This window comes from Clupea harengus, chromosome 21 (assembly GCF_900700415.2).
Source record: "Clupea harengus chromosome 21, Ch_v2.0.2, whole genome shotgun sequence".
In the NCBI taxonomy this organism is placed as follows: Eukaryota; Metazoa; Chordata; class Actinopteri; order Clupeiformes; family Clupeidae; genus Clupea; species Clupea harengus.
The window spans coordinates 10,119,598-10,132,428 of record NC_045172.1 but is presented as its reverse complement, the minus strand read 5'-3'; the positions used below and the strand labels follow the sequence as shown (position 1 = coordinate 10,132,428).

Here is a 12,831-nt window from a genome sequence, read left to right as displayed (position 1 = left end):
AAGTTTAAACATATGAGTTCCTTTTTTAATAGCTACATTCTTCTATGTACTCGATAAGCTCGATAAATGCTATTCACTTGTTAATTTTTCATCATCACATTTGTCAATTTATAACAGCACATTCCTCATATGATCAGTTTTGATGTAGGAAAAGACACGCTCAATCTGCTCCAATTTTACCGTTTTTCTGCGGTAGCCTACTGGTACTGTAATGCGCCTTTGTTGGTGCTATTTTAATGATGTTGAAGCAAATCTTTAATAAAATATTACAGTCCTTATACATATAAAAGATACAAATGTAAATATGGTTTTAAATGGTGGTAAAATAACGGTTTTACCTAACAGATATAGCAGAATTACGTCTTTCCCGCCATCTTGGATGAGCGCGCGCACGGGCACAAGTCTTTTTGTCTGTTTTGCTACTTAAAGGGACACAAACATGCATAAATAACTGATTTATTACTTATTTGGTAAGCATTTCTAGGCAAAATAACCGTTTTGAAAATCGGACCACAGGTAACGCATATCTTGATTTAGGTCAAAACTTAATATCTCATTAAAACGAAAAAATGAGCAGTTTCACTTGGGCACCCCTTCTAATATGTTTTAGTAGGATATAAGCTAATTGTGTGCCAAATTTCATGCTTTTATCACTCTTGTCACGAACGCGTTGTTAAGCCACCTGACTAATAGGGGCGGGGACTCATACTAATTTGGGACAGTTTCAATGGGCCAAATATGCTCTCGTGAGGATTTGTGTGAGGCACGCTAGATGTATAAAGAATCTGTTTTTGAATTACCTGCGTGTTGAAAACGGTTTAGCATGTGACTTTCCACCCATATGCTGTATAGGGACTAAAAGTCGCCTCTCCAAGAAGTTCTTACAGATGCTACTGAGGCTTGAAGAGGTAAGTTCAAAAACAAATCTGCGAATGCATATAGGAGATTTTGCGTGCTTGCGCACCGATTGCTGTTGTGTAGCCTATTATTGCAAGAAAATTCCCTATATGTATCCCTCCGACTTTCAAAGTGTTTCTGGGGCAATGTTATTTTGTTAAAAACAATTGCCCCATCATACTTTGCTTAAACCAATATTACTTGAATACGTACTTACATAGCTGTTAACTGTACAGTCACAGAAGGATAATCATGGTGATTCTTTCGGACCGTTGCGACTCGGGAACTCATCATGAGCGACCGCTTCAAGTTGGCTTCTATGAGATCCTTAAGACGTTGGGAAAAGGGACCTTTGCCGTGGTAAAACTGGCAAGACATAAAGTCACCAAAACTCAGGTGTGTAGTTTTGCATGCGCAGCAATTTCTGTAATTTCTGTCTGTGAGCTAGCCTACCACACAACAATTTTACTTCGTTGAGTTGTTTTAAGCAGCAGCCTATATTTATTCGAATGTACATTTGTCCTTAGGTTGCCATAAAGATTATTGACAAAACTAGATTAGACTCTTCGGATCTGGAGAAAATCAACAGAGAGGTTCAAATCATGAAACTACTGAACCACCCTCATATCATCAAACTCTACCAGGTTTGTGTGTGAGAGAGATAGAAAGGGATATGTGACAGTTTTTAATGCTTTATATAAATTACATTGAAATTGATTGTAAGATTAATCTGTTTTACACAACAAACTAGTATCTGCTAAGGTCAGGCCAAAATATGTCTACACAAAGAGGTGCTGTGTCATGTTAAAACTCTGCTCAGTTGTAAAGAGAACTTAAATAAGGAGTTTAGGTGACTAGTTCTTAACAGAGGGTTTGTTTCCCATGCTTGTCCCATTCCCTTTTGAGCCCTATTCATTCAGCCCTCTCTGGAGGATTGCACAGAGGAAAATTGTGACCTTTGCATGCAAAAGGTCAAAAGCAGATTGTTTTCCCAATAGCTGTTTCAGTTTACCACAGAATCAGGCTGTTCCAAAGCAATTGTATGACGACAACTGAACTGCCTTATATAAGTCATTGAATTTCATAATTATAACCATGTTTTACGAAGCTTATGGGCTTTGAACTGTAACACAGGAACTAAATGTTGTTAGAATGAGTTTTGTTATTGAACTGGTTCCTTTTTAATGATCTGCAGGTCATGGAGACTAAAGATATGTTGTACATTGTGACAGAATATGCACAAAATGGTGAAATGTTTGGTAAGTTTAAAATATTGTTACTGATTTTTGGTATCAGGGATTTTTTACACATAAGGGCACATTTTGAATGCACTTTTGCTCACATTTATTATATATTATTTATAGTCTTTGTGTAAGTTGGGGGCCACTGCTTTGTGAGTAAACAGTGCATGTAAAAAAAATGTTGTGTACGTGCGCCTTTGCACAGCATTACATGTTTTTGTCCAGCCTCCGGAAACTTAAACTGACAAGGCTCAGTCAGTCCATTGCCTGGATCTCTGAATTTTAAGCATTTCCTGTTGAGCGTGCACAAACAGACACTGATATGGTCGTTGTTTGAAAAACTTTTTTTTTCTTCTTCTTTTGTTGACCTTCTCTCCCACTCCCACTGGCATTCTATTAACCTGCTGTCTCACTCTTTCTCCTTATCTCACACTTGACGCTCCTCTCTGGCATCTTCAAAGACTATCTGACGTCTGTTGGCCGCCTTGCGGAGGTGGAGGCTCGTAGAAAGTTCTGGCAGATAGTGAATGCTGTTGAGTACTGTCACCAACATCACATCATCCACCGTGACCTGAAGGCAGAGAACCTGCTGCTGGACGCCAACATGAACGTTAAACTGGCAGGTGAGCTGCTGGAGCAAGAGAGGCGCCGCATTTGAAAAGGAAGTTTCTGTTCCTTGAGGCACTCTCACTGTTTCTCTCTTGTGTGTATGTGCAATGGGGTAAGAGGGAGGAACAGCTGGAGAATCTACATGTGTGTCCATGGTTCTGTTCCCTGAAGTATTCTGTACTTGTTGGGAGTGTCATGTTACACAGCCCTATTGTTAAAGATCTGGGTTGTGTATCTCAGTTAAGGTATCTCTTAGCGTTCTACGAAGACTCAAAAGGCATAACTGACTAAAGATGCTTAGTTTTCTACGAGTGTTTCCCAAAACCATCTCTTAGAAGCTCCCTTCAGAGAAACCTTCTTACATATATCTTAAGAGGCTGAATCCATGTATCCAGAATCGATTATTGTCAGGCATGAAGATTGATCATGCCTGAGATGAGTATGACGAGCATGAGTTGGTTTGGAGCGCAGGTGATAATCATTACAAAGAACATCAACAAGAAATACTGTGCAAGTCAAGATTTAAAAAAAAATCTGAAACAAGGATGGTTGTAGGCTAGAAGTTGCTTATAAAAATTAATGTCTAATTAATTTGATCTGTATTGTCTTACTTTGCAGTCAGTGCATATGTCAGATATTGACATTGGCCATTGACCACAATAATTACTGTGGGAGTTAGAAGAAGGCAGCCATGGCAAGTAGTCTAGTAGGGGACTCGTCCAGAGAGTGCTGGAGGGTAATAGAGGATATGTGATGGAGGACTGGGTGGAGCACCTGCTAAAAGTAATGGGGTGCTTAAAAAAGTAAAGAATTGTATTTCGACATTGTAGGCAATATACTATGTTTGCCAGTTGATAGACTCAACTCTGCATCCCTCAACTGGATTTTGACAGATTCTCTTATTTTGTTTTGTTGTTTTTTTATTTGTCAGACTTTGGCTTCGGAAACTTTTACAAGCCAGGAGAGACACTGTCCACGTGGTGTGGCAGTCCCCCATACGCAGCACCAGAGGTCTTTGAGGGGAAAGCGTATGAGGGGCCAAAGCTTGACATCTGGGTATGAGCCACATGCCACATATTCTAATGAAAAGTAGGAGAAACCATACTTCTTAACAATGAAGAGAGGTGAATTCAATCAACTTTAGTTCGTCATTGTACTTAAAGGAAGAGTAAACAGAGGTACACTTCTGCAGACACGGCTTTGCGCAATACTGATACGGACGTGCACATTGGTGTGTCCCAAATATACTTGTTTTTGTGCTGTTTTGTGCACAAGTTGAGCGCACTAAATTTAGCTGCAGCACGGACAGTCCGTACAGACTGCATGGATGTCTAAATTTGCGTCATCCGCACCGTGTGAAGACCATGCGCAGACTGTATCCGCAGAAGTATACCAAACGCTTAAGAAACGTGCTTTATCATGTTGTGTTTTCTGTTCCCAGAGCCTTGGAGTGGTTTTATATGTGCTGGTCTGTGGAGCGCTGCCTTTCGATGGGGACAACCTCTATCTCCTCAGACAAAGGGTCACTGAGGGACGTTTCAGAGTACCTTTCTTTATGTCACAAGGTAGGACGTGCCACACAACACATAGCCTACTAGCACACACACACACACACTAGTGCCCCACACCCATTCACAGGATCTTCACTTGATCAGCAGATCGATGCTAGATTATGATATCAGTAGTGTTTCTCCCACAGAATGTGAAAACTTAATCCGGAGGATGTTGGCCGTTAACCCAGCAAAGCGCCTCAGCATTGCACAGATCAAGCAGCACCGGTGGATGCAGGCTGACCCAGCTGCAGTGGCTGCCTGTCAGACTGTCCCCTGTCCCCCTCCCTCAGACAGCACTATTGGCCTGGGTGGCTACAGCGAGCATATACTGGGCATCATGCAGACACTGGGCATCGACAGACAGCGCACTATAGAGGTAATGGACAGACCAAATTAAGAATGATCAAATGAGTCTTATTCTTAATGTTTCCCACTGTGCTGAACATCTAGGCTGGGTACATGGAAAACAAATAAAGGAGAAGGACAATATACCAGATAATCCTGCTTGTCATGCTAGATAAACTTTCCTCTTTTCCGCCCCAGTCCCTTCAGAGCGGCAGCTACAATCACTTCTCTGCAATATACTGCCTCCTTCTGGAGCGGATGAGGCAGCACCTCTCCCAGCAGCACAGTCAGCAGGCAAGGAGTGGGGCCCAGGCCTCCTCTGGTTCCTCACTGGAAGACTCGCTTCCCCCAGAAGAGGTCACCCTGAGCGGACTCCTGCTTCGATCACGGCCTCCCGCCCCTATCCACCTGCTGAAGACAAGAATCAGTGACATAAAAGGTCAACCAGGGACACTTCAGTCAGAGGAACGTGAAGAGAAAGAGGAACAGACACATGTTGTGTCACCTCTGGATTCACCCAGGAATGGTGTGCAGGAGCCGACTAACACATCTGCCAAACCCTCCTTTTGCAACAAGCTACCATGTGAGTCTCAGGTGCCGTGTGGAGAAGGAAATTAAACATTAGCAATCTGCCTAGATATTCATACATCAGAGTCATTTTGTTCAAACTGCCCAATTATTCATGTCTGGTTGTATTAATATTGGGATAGAGATGAATGCAATTTTTTATGACATTATGTGGTGGCAGGCAGACATTTTCAAAAATACTAATAGGATTGAAATTGTATTGAAGTGTTATTCATGTTATGGACAGTCTTCAGAGTAAATCCATGCTCAATCCTTTTGACACTTGTATGAAAAGCCAGGACTGTGTCACCTCTTCTAGAATCATTTTGAGTAATCCCCCCATAGTAATCCCCCCATATTCGTCAGTGACACAAGACTAGGCATAATCTGCACTTAAAAACGTCATAGATTTCTGTCAGGCTGCTTAAGAGTTGAATTAGCTAATTGGATTCCCTCACTGATTCACACACGTTGAGGTAATTAACCTACATTTTGAGCATATTGACCTCTCCCTCTCTCTGTCCCTCTATTTCTGTACCTCCCTTTCTGTCTATTTCTTCATTTAGAAGATCACAGGCTGTGTTTTAAAGGCAGTCAGGTTGTTGAGCTCTTGCTGAGTTTGGAATGGTAGCATTAGGGGTTCACTAAGGTATATTAGCATACACATGGATAGCGCTGGCAGATTTGCTAACGCAAGTGTAAAGAACCCATGCTTTGGGTTCAGAAGTGCTCTCCATCTTTGCACTGTGACTCCAACACCCACTCTCTCCCTGCTCAGGTATAGTGGTCCAGTTGGCCAGCGATGACCCTTCAGACAGCAGCAGCAGCAGCCATGAGGAGTGTGTGTCCTCCACTAGCTCTGTGGTTGGCACCGGCCTCTCCCCCTCCACCGGAGCCGTCTGCAGACTCACAGCTGCTGAAGTCCACGAGGTGACTCTCAGGCCCCACGCCTCTCTGCAGAAGAACCTGAGCCAGTCCTCCAATGAAGGGATACGTGAGAAGGCCAGCCTCACTGTACCCAGCTTCAACGAGGGCAGACGAGCTTCAGACACATCACTCTCACCAGGTGCTGTAACACAGAAGAAACTTTGTAGACTATTTTATGATTTTCCCCTATTAGCACTGCAGTGGTTAAGGAAGCACGGAAGTTCCTAGAACATTCACATTTATGTGTCTGTTACCATGGAGAGCAGTCTGAATGACCTCAAACAGATACTTGTATGTAATTCTTGACAAAAGTTTTAAGTTTTATCAATAGCCTGTTCTGTTCAATCCTGTCCACTGATTTACAAATTTGTGCAGGTAGCTAATCTAAACACATGCTTAATGTAAGAAGATAGTTTGAAAGGCAACTGCCATTTTCATATTGGAATTGTTTATTGTTTATTGTTTATTAAGGATCCCCATTAGTCTACACCATGGTGGAGACTATTCTTCCTGGGGTCCAGGCAAAAAATATTACAATACAATATAAATACATAAAATGCAGTACAGCATGATCAATTATCACAAAAACACAGACTTAAATAACAACATTTACATTAAAAGTAAAATAATACCTAAAATCCCTTAAATACCTAAAATAATAATCTAATCTACTATAATTTCCTTTCTAATTATAGCTGCCTTAAGTTTCCTTTTGAAATCACATTTATTTCTTGTTAGAGTCACATATGAGGGGAGCACATTCCAGTATGCAATGGCTCTGTACATTACTGTTTTCTTAAGTGCATTGGTTCTGGGTAGAGGAAAAGTAAAGTGACCACTTAGTGCCTGTCTAGTATTATAACCATGTCTCTCATTTGCAGGTGATAGCTGTAAAAACAAACTGACAGGTTTCTGTGAGGAATACACATTATTTAAAAACAGAATAAGGCTACATGCCAGTCTTTCATCCACCCTCATCCATGACAGCCTGGCATGCATAACATCCACACTAGTCCTAACAGAGCAGTGAAGTGCTAGTCTTGCCGCTCTGTTCTGAACAAGCTGAAGTTTACTGAGTTCTTGCTTTGATGCACTAGACCAAATAACAGGACAGTAGTCCAGATTTGACAGAACTAGAGATTGTATGACTAGTCTAATTGTTGTGTTAGTTAGCAGATGAGCACTCCTTCTAATGGCATAGATACCATTAATCATTGTCACCACTGTATTATTAATCTGAGTGGACCATGACAGTGTTTCGTCAATAGTGACACCCAACAGTTTGACTTCTTTAACCTGTTCCATAGCAGCACCCTTTAAAGAGAGGCTTCATTTCTTATCTGTCCTGAGAGCATATTTAGAACCTATTACCATGCATTTAGTTTTTAAGACATTCAACTTCAGCTTATTTTCCATGATCCATTCAGAAACCAGCTTTAACTCTAGTTGAAGCACCTCATTAACATGTTCAATGCTCTCTGACGATACATACAGAGTCGTGTCATCCGCATAAATCCCCATTCCTGCATTTTTTAATACATATGGCATGTCATTTACAAAAATAGAATAGAGAAGGGGGCCAAGGCTGCTTCCCTGAGGAACTCCACACTGAAGTGTCTCAATATTTGAAAGGGAGCCATTGAACATAACACATTGTTGCCTGTTCACTAAATAGCCCTTCAATAAATCAATAGCGGAATCTTTGAATCCATACGCCGATAGTTTCATGAGTAGTAGTTCATGATCTATGATGTCAAAGGCTGCACTGAAATCCAAGAGCACCACCCCAACAACTGACTTCATGTCAATCTGTTTGAACCACTCGTCAGTAAGACATGTCAGTGCAGTGCTTGTAGAGTAACCTGCTTTGTATGCATGCTGTATGTCTGAGTTAATGTTGTTTTCTGCAAGATATTGCTGGATTTGCTTAAATATAATTCCCTCCAAAAGTTTACTCAAGACAGGTAAAATGCTGATAGGCCTGTACCTGAACCTGTAAATGGCTCCTTACTGTTTGACAGAGGAGTAACCTTTGCAATTTTCCACAAATCAGGATAAGCACATTCCTTAAAACATAAATTGAAAATATGGCCTACAGGCTTAGCAATTGATTTAGCTGATAACTGAAGCAGTCTGCCGTCAATATTATCAAACCCACAAGGTTTATCACACTTAATTGTCTGAAGTATCTTAACCATAAAATCAGCACTGATTGGCTTGAAATCAAACACACAATCCTTACCACACATAATATGATTTTTTATTATAGCTTTGGACAGCCCACCACTCACAGGCAGCATTTGATTTCTTAGTGTGTTCACTTTACTGAGAAAGTAATTATTGAAGTAGTTTGCTATATCAGATGGTTTAGTAATGAATTCTCCATTCAGTTCAATAAATGAAGGTGTTTTGGCCATTTTACTTCTGCCCATAGCATCATTAAGTACTCTCCAAAGTTTTTTACTGTCTCCATGGCACTCCTCAAATTTAGAATGATAGTAATATTTTTTCTTTTGTCTATTTAATTTAGTTATTATATTTCTTAGTGAGCGGTAAGCTTGCCAATCTGCTATATTACCTAACATGATGGCAGATCTTTTCACTAGGTCCCTTTCTCTCATCAAGTTTCTCAATTCCTCATCCAGCCAAGGTGCTTTAAGTGATCTAACAGTGAGCTTCTTAATTGAAGCATGTTTATCACACACTGCAGAAAATAAATTCATAAAGTAGTCCAGTGCAGCATTTACATGCATCTTCTCAAGCACAGTATCCCACTCAATATTTTCTACATCAGCAATAAAATAATTTTCTAAAAAGGTTTTATATGTTCTTCTATGAATTACTTTAGGCCCTGCTTTAGGAACCTTTGTTTTCACAGTTAAAGGAATAAACCTTCATTAGGCCTATCTGTGAAGATATCTGCTTACTGGGATCGGATGCATTATGAAACTTAATCTTCTTCTGATCTGCTAGCTTTTAAAACTAAACTAAAATGTATATTGGTTTGGAGAGAACTATGCTAGCATAGCTCACATCCACCAATAGGCCTATTTTTAATATCTTCATTTAATTCTTCATCCATGGCCTTGGCTACATTGTAAGTAAGGCTAAAGCTTTGTACACTGTCAGACCAGCAGAAACATATTCCATACAAAGTAAATATTTGCATTATAACATTATACTTCAAACACCTTACAAAACAGCTAGCTACATATAGCGCACTGCTATTTAATTAGACCTACTAGATGGCTAGCTGTTGTTAGAATTGACAACCCATTTATCTGCTTAGAAAAATCAAACCCTTGTCAGTCAACGTAGGCTAACAGGCTCTCACTAACCACTATTTAGTTTTTTTCTTCTCCTCTTATCACCTGCGCTTTCGTTTCCAGTAGTAGGCTTATAGCAGGTAATTGTGTGTCATGGTGTTGCCCTGCTGTAGCCATGGCTACAAAGATCTTGGCATGCTAGATACAACTTACCAGTCATCTGAGTTTTGTAATTAACGCAACTCCTGAACCATGCTACAAACCTAATCAGTGTAATTAGCTTTGTCAGTGTGGAGACCAACCAGGAAGATTGTAATTTCAGTAATTACACAAAGTTCACGTTTTTGTCAGATTATCAACTTGGCATGTCTGGTGCGCTCTTCTTCCACTTCTGTAGGTCTTAAATCTTCGCGACAGGCACAGAAGAAGAACGTTCGCACAAAAGGCCATTTGGGATTGACCCGATGCCGAGGTCTACTGCGTCCCGCATGGCCCCAAGTAGGGCATTTTGGTTCCCTTGAAGCCCAAGCCCGCCTGCTTCATCCTCTGTCTTCCACTCCCACTCCAACTCGCTCCTGGGAGTTTGGCCCTCATCAGCGGGAGGAAACCCTGGAACTGTGAGCAATGACATCATACCAGTGTACACTGAAACTTCTTGGCATAGTTGACATAGGCAGTTGTCCGGGGGCACATACATAGGTGAAACATGAAACAGAAAATGTGTGAAAACAAAACAAATGTGAAAAAAAGCTGTAAGTGATTATGTGTAGTAGAGCTGGAATTCTGATGCCAGGATGATTCTCATGAGCTTGTTTCTTTTCTTGTCACAGGGGGTTCCAGATGACCCAAGCACCGTTTCAACAGAAACCCTTGCAAGGTTCATCCTCCCAAAACTCCCTTAACCTTGAGCTCCTCCATGGACCTCCGTCCCCTTCAGCTCTCTCTTGCCAAGGCCTTCTCACTCCATCCCCTCAAGTCCAGCAAGGAGAGACCCTACTGTCCTCCAGTCGCATACAAACACCACTCCATCTTCCAGACCCCCACCTGCAGCCCCTTCTTAACGGAGACTTTTCTTTCTCATTCTTCACGCCATCCTCATCTTCATCAAACATGGTCTCGACTGCTGCTCTGCTGGAGACAAAGTTGCAGATTAGTCCGGTGTCCCAGGCACAGAACTGTCCCACAGCCCCAGCATCCTCAGGGCTTGATAACTTCCTCACACCCTCAGAAACAGAACGTCTAAAGCCTGGAGACGGTTGTCAGGGGATGTCAATCAATGGGGAAAAAAGTGTTGTCTAAAACTACAATTATTATTACCTCTCCCATCATTTCTCTCATACTGGCTATTAAATATTCACCCTTCTTATACAAGAGCACTCCTTAATACAAATTGAAATTAAAATGTGATTAGATCAAATGTTTTATATTTCTTTCTTGTGTTTTTATGTTGTTTTTTACTACTTTTTGGTAAGGATTCAATACTTTATGGAATGTAGGTACAGTGCCTATAAAAAGTGTTCACCGCCTTGGAGGTTTTCCCCCTTTATTGTTGTACAACATTGAATCATGGTAAATTTAATTAGGCTTTTTTTTTATCTGATCAACAGAAAAAGACTTTTGTATGTCAAAGTGAAAACAGATCTCTACAAAGTGAATACTTTTTAAAGTCACTGTAAGCTTACATTATTTTCTGAATAGGAAAGAATATATTTCTGCTCACAAGGTAGTCTATTCAGCTACCCTCAACAACAATATTCCATGAAGTCCCACAGGATGTGAACACAGTGTGCATGTGTCTAACTTCTTATTTTCTGTCATCAAATGTCTCCCCACAACTGGTGTTCTGTGTGCTGTATGTTAAGAATCATCTTTGGGAGGTCTGTCATCAAGTATGAACATAGTTTTTCTTCCACATCAACAACATAAAAGCACTGCCTTGAATTTTTTTTCAAAACTTTGTTTACATTTAATGCACATATGAACAATTAAATGCAGTTATGAAAACAAATGGGACATAATGAGGCATTTTCCTGTGAAAAACAGTATTCCATTTACATATATAAACATATGTGTGTGTGTGTGTGTGTATGTATGTATGTATGTATTTAGTGGTGCTTTAAATACAAGTAAAATGCATTCAAATAGTTATCTAAATAAACTTTTGTAATCAAACTGTCTCATCAAGAAAAGAAAAAGGGTGCATAAGGATATCAACACGCTAAAATCAAATCTTTGAATGCAGTATTTCAGCCTGCGTGTCCTTCATGTGGCATTTTCCTCTACTCTGTACTGAGGAAAACCACATTTTCCATATAGCTAACCATAATCTACCAAAACCACCAAACACAACCACAAAGCCTAGACTCAAAGTTCACAACTCTCAGTAACTGCAATCACGTAGATAGTGGGATGCCCAGACAATGGTTTCCCGATGTGTTCAGTGGCAAGATGCCCACAATCACCCCAGAGATGCTTTGTGAAGGCACTCAGAGCTGCCTCAGGCCACCATCCTGTGTGGGACTAAATAGGTTAAGCATTCCACAGCCTGACAAATGTGCGTCATTCACCTCAGCTCTGACCCAGTGAGGCGAGTGGTAATGCTCTGACTCTCTCTCACACACACGCACTACACACACACACACATACACACACACAAATACTCTCTTCTATTATTTCTACCTCTTGCTCTTAAATACACACACACAAATTCTCTCTGTTTCTTCCCTCCACGCACTCACCCTCCGTCTCTACAACAGTAGACACAACAAATGCTGTTTGCCAGCACATCTCTCCTGATCCTCACTAAAAGTACACTGTGCAAAACGGACAGAGCCTTACACTCTCCCACAGAAAATGGTTCATTGAAAGAAGCTTTAAAGGTTCCGTTAACAGTTATATGACTGTCCATAAGGGTTCCTTATGGTATTCCTTTATAAACTGTTCCATGGTTTTTAGGTAGAACTGTTACATTCTTCTATCAAACCACCAATATATTTTGTGTATAGTGTGAAGTTTACTTACATATCTGTTTTATATTTACATTTCGTCATTTAGCAGACGCTTTTATCCAAAGCGACTTACAAGGATGTATACACATTTTACACTGATGGCACACTGCACATCAGGAGCAATTCAGTTCAGTGTCTTGCTAAATGGATACTGTCATTGCCTATGGTGCATATGCTACTATCCTGCAGATGTTGGTAGGTCAAAGGTCACCTTTGACATGAAACACTGTTTAGACATAATTGACACAACAAATGTCTTCCTCTTGGTGCCAGGAGAAGGAAAACATAATTGTAAGCCCTCTGGATATTTTTGTTCTGAATGTTCTGGGTTCTGTCCAATCACATTATTTTAGAACAACTAACCTGATGATACGAGAGTGAAACCATGATCTAAACCCCTGACCTAAACCAATACACA

General features: G+C 40.7%; 1 protein-coding gene across 2 annotated transcripts; it reads left to right on the top strand.

Annotated features, from left to right (window-relative positions):
• Positions 1–626: 626 nt before the first annotated feature.
• On the top strand, positions 627–11,577 carry LOC105911651 (serine/threonine-protein kinase SIK2-like). Of its 2 annotated transcripts, XM_031558828.2 has the most exons (12): positions 627–908; positions 1,134–1,293; positions 1,425–1,541; positions 2,093–2,156; positions 2,600–2,761; positions 3,679–3,803; positions 4,189–4,312; positions 4,447–4,676; positions 4,844–5,228; positions 5,991–6,278; positions 9,803–10,022; positions 10,236–11,577. In XM_031558828.2, the coding sequence occupies exons 2-12, from the start codon at positions 1,150–1,152 to the stop codon at positions 10,702–10,704; spliced, it is 2,328 nt and encodes a 775-aa protein (XP_031414688.1). In that variant the 5' UTR covers positions 627–908; positions 1,134–1,149; the 3' UTR covers positions 10,705–11,577. The 2 variants fall into 2 exon arrangements, with proteins under 2 accessions (XP_031414688.1, XP_031414689.1); XM_031558829.2 differs by having other exon boundaries at positions 627–1,293.
• The last annotated feature ends 1,254 nt before the right edge of the window (positions 11,578–12,831 follow it).

Coding starts and splice junctions, on each gene's coding strand:
- LOC105911651 (XM_031558828.2), top strand. CDS start 1,150: ATGGTGATTCTTTCGGACCGTTGCGACTCGGGAACTCATCATGAGCGA. Junction 1,294..1,424: donor ATAAAGTCACCAAAACTCAG/GTGTGTAGTTTT, acceptor ATTTGTCCTTAG/GTTGCCATAAAGATTATTGA. Junction 1,542..2,092: donor ATATCATCAAACTCTACCAG/GTTTGTGTGTGA, acceptor AATGATCTGCAG/GTCATGGAGACTAAAGATAT.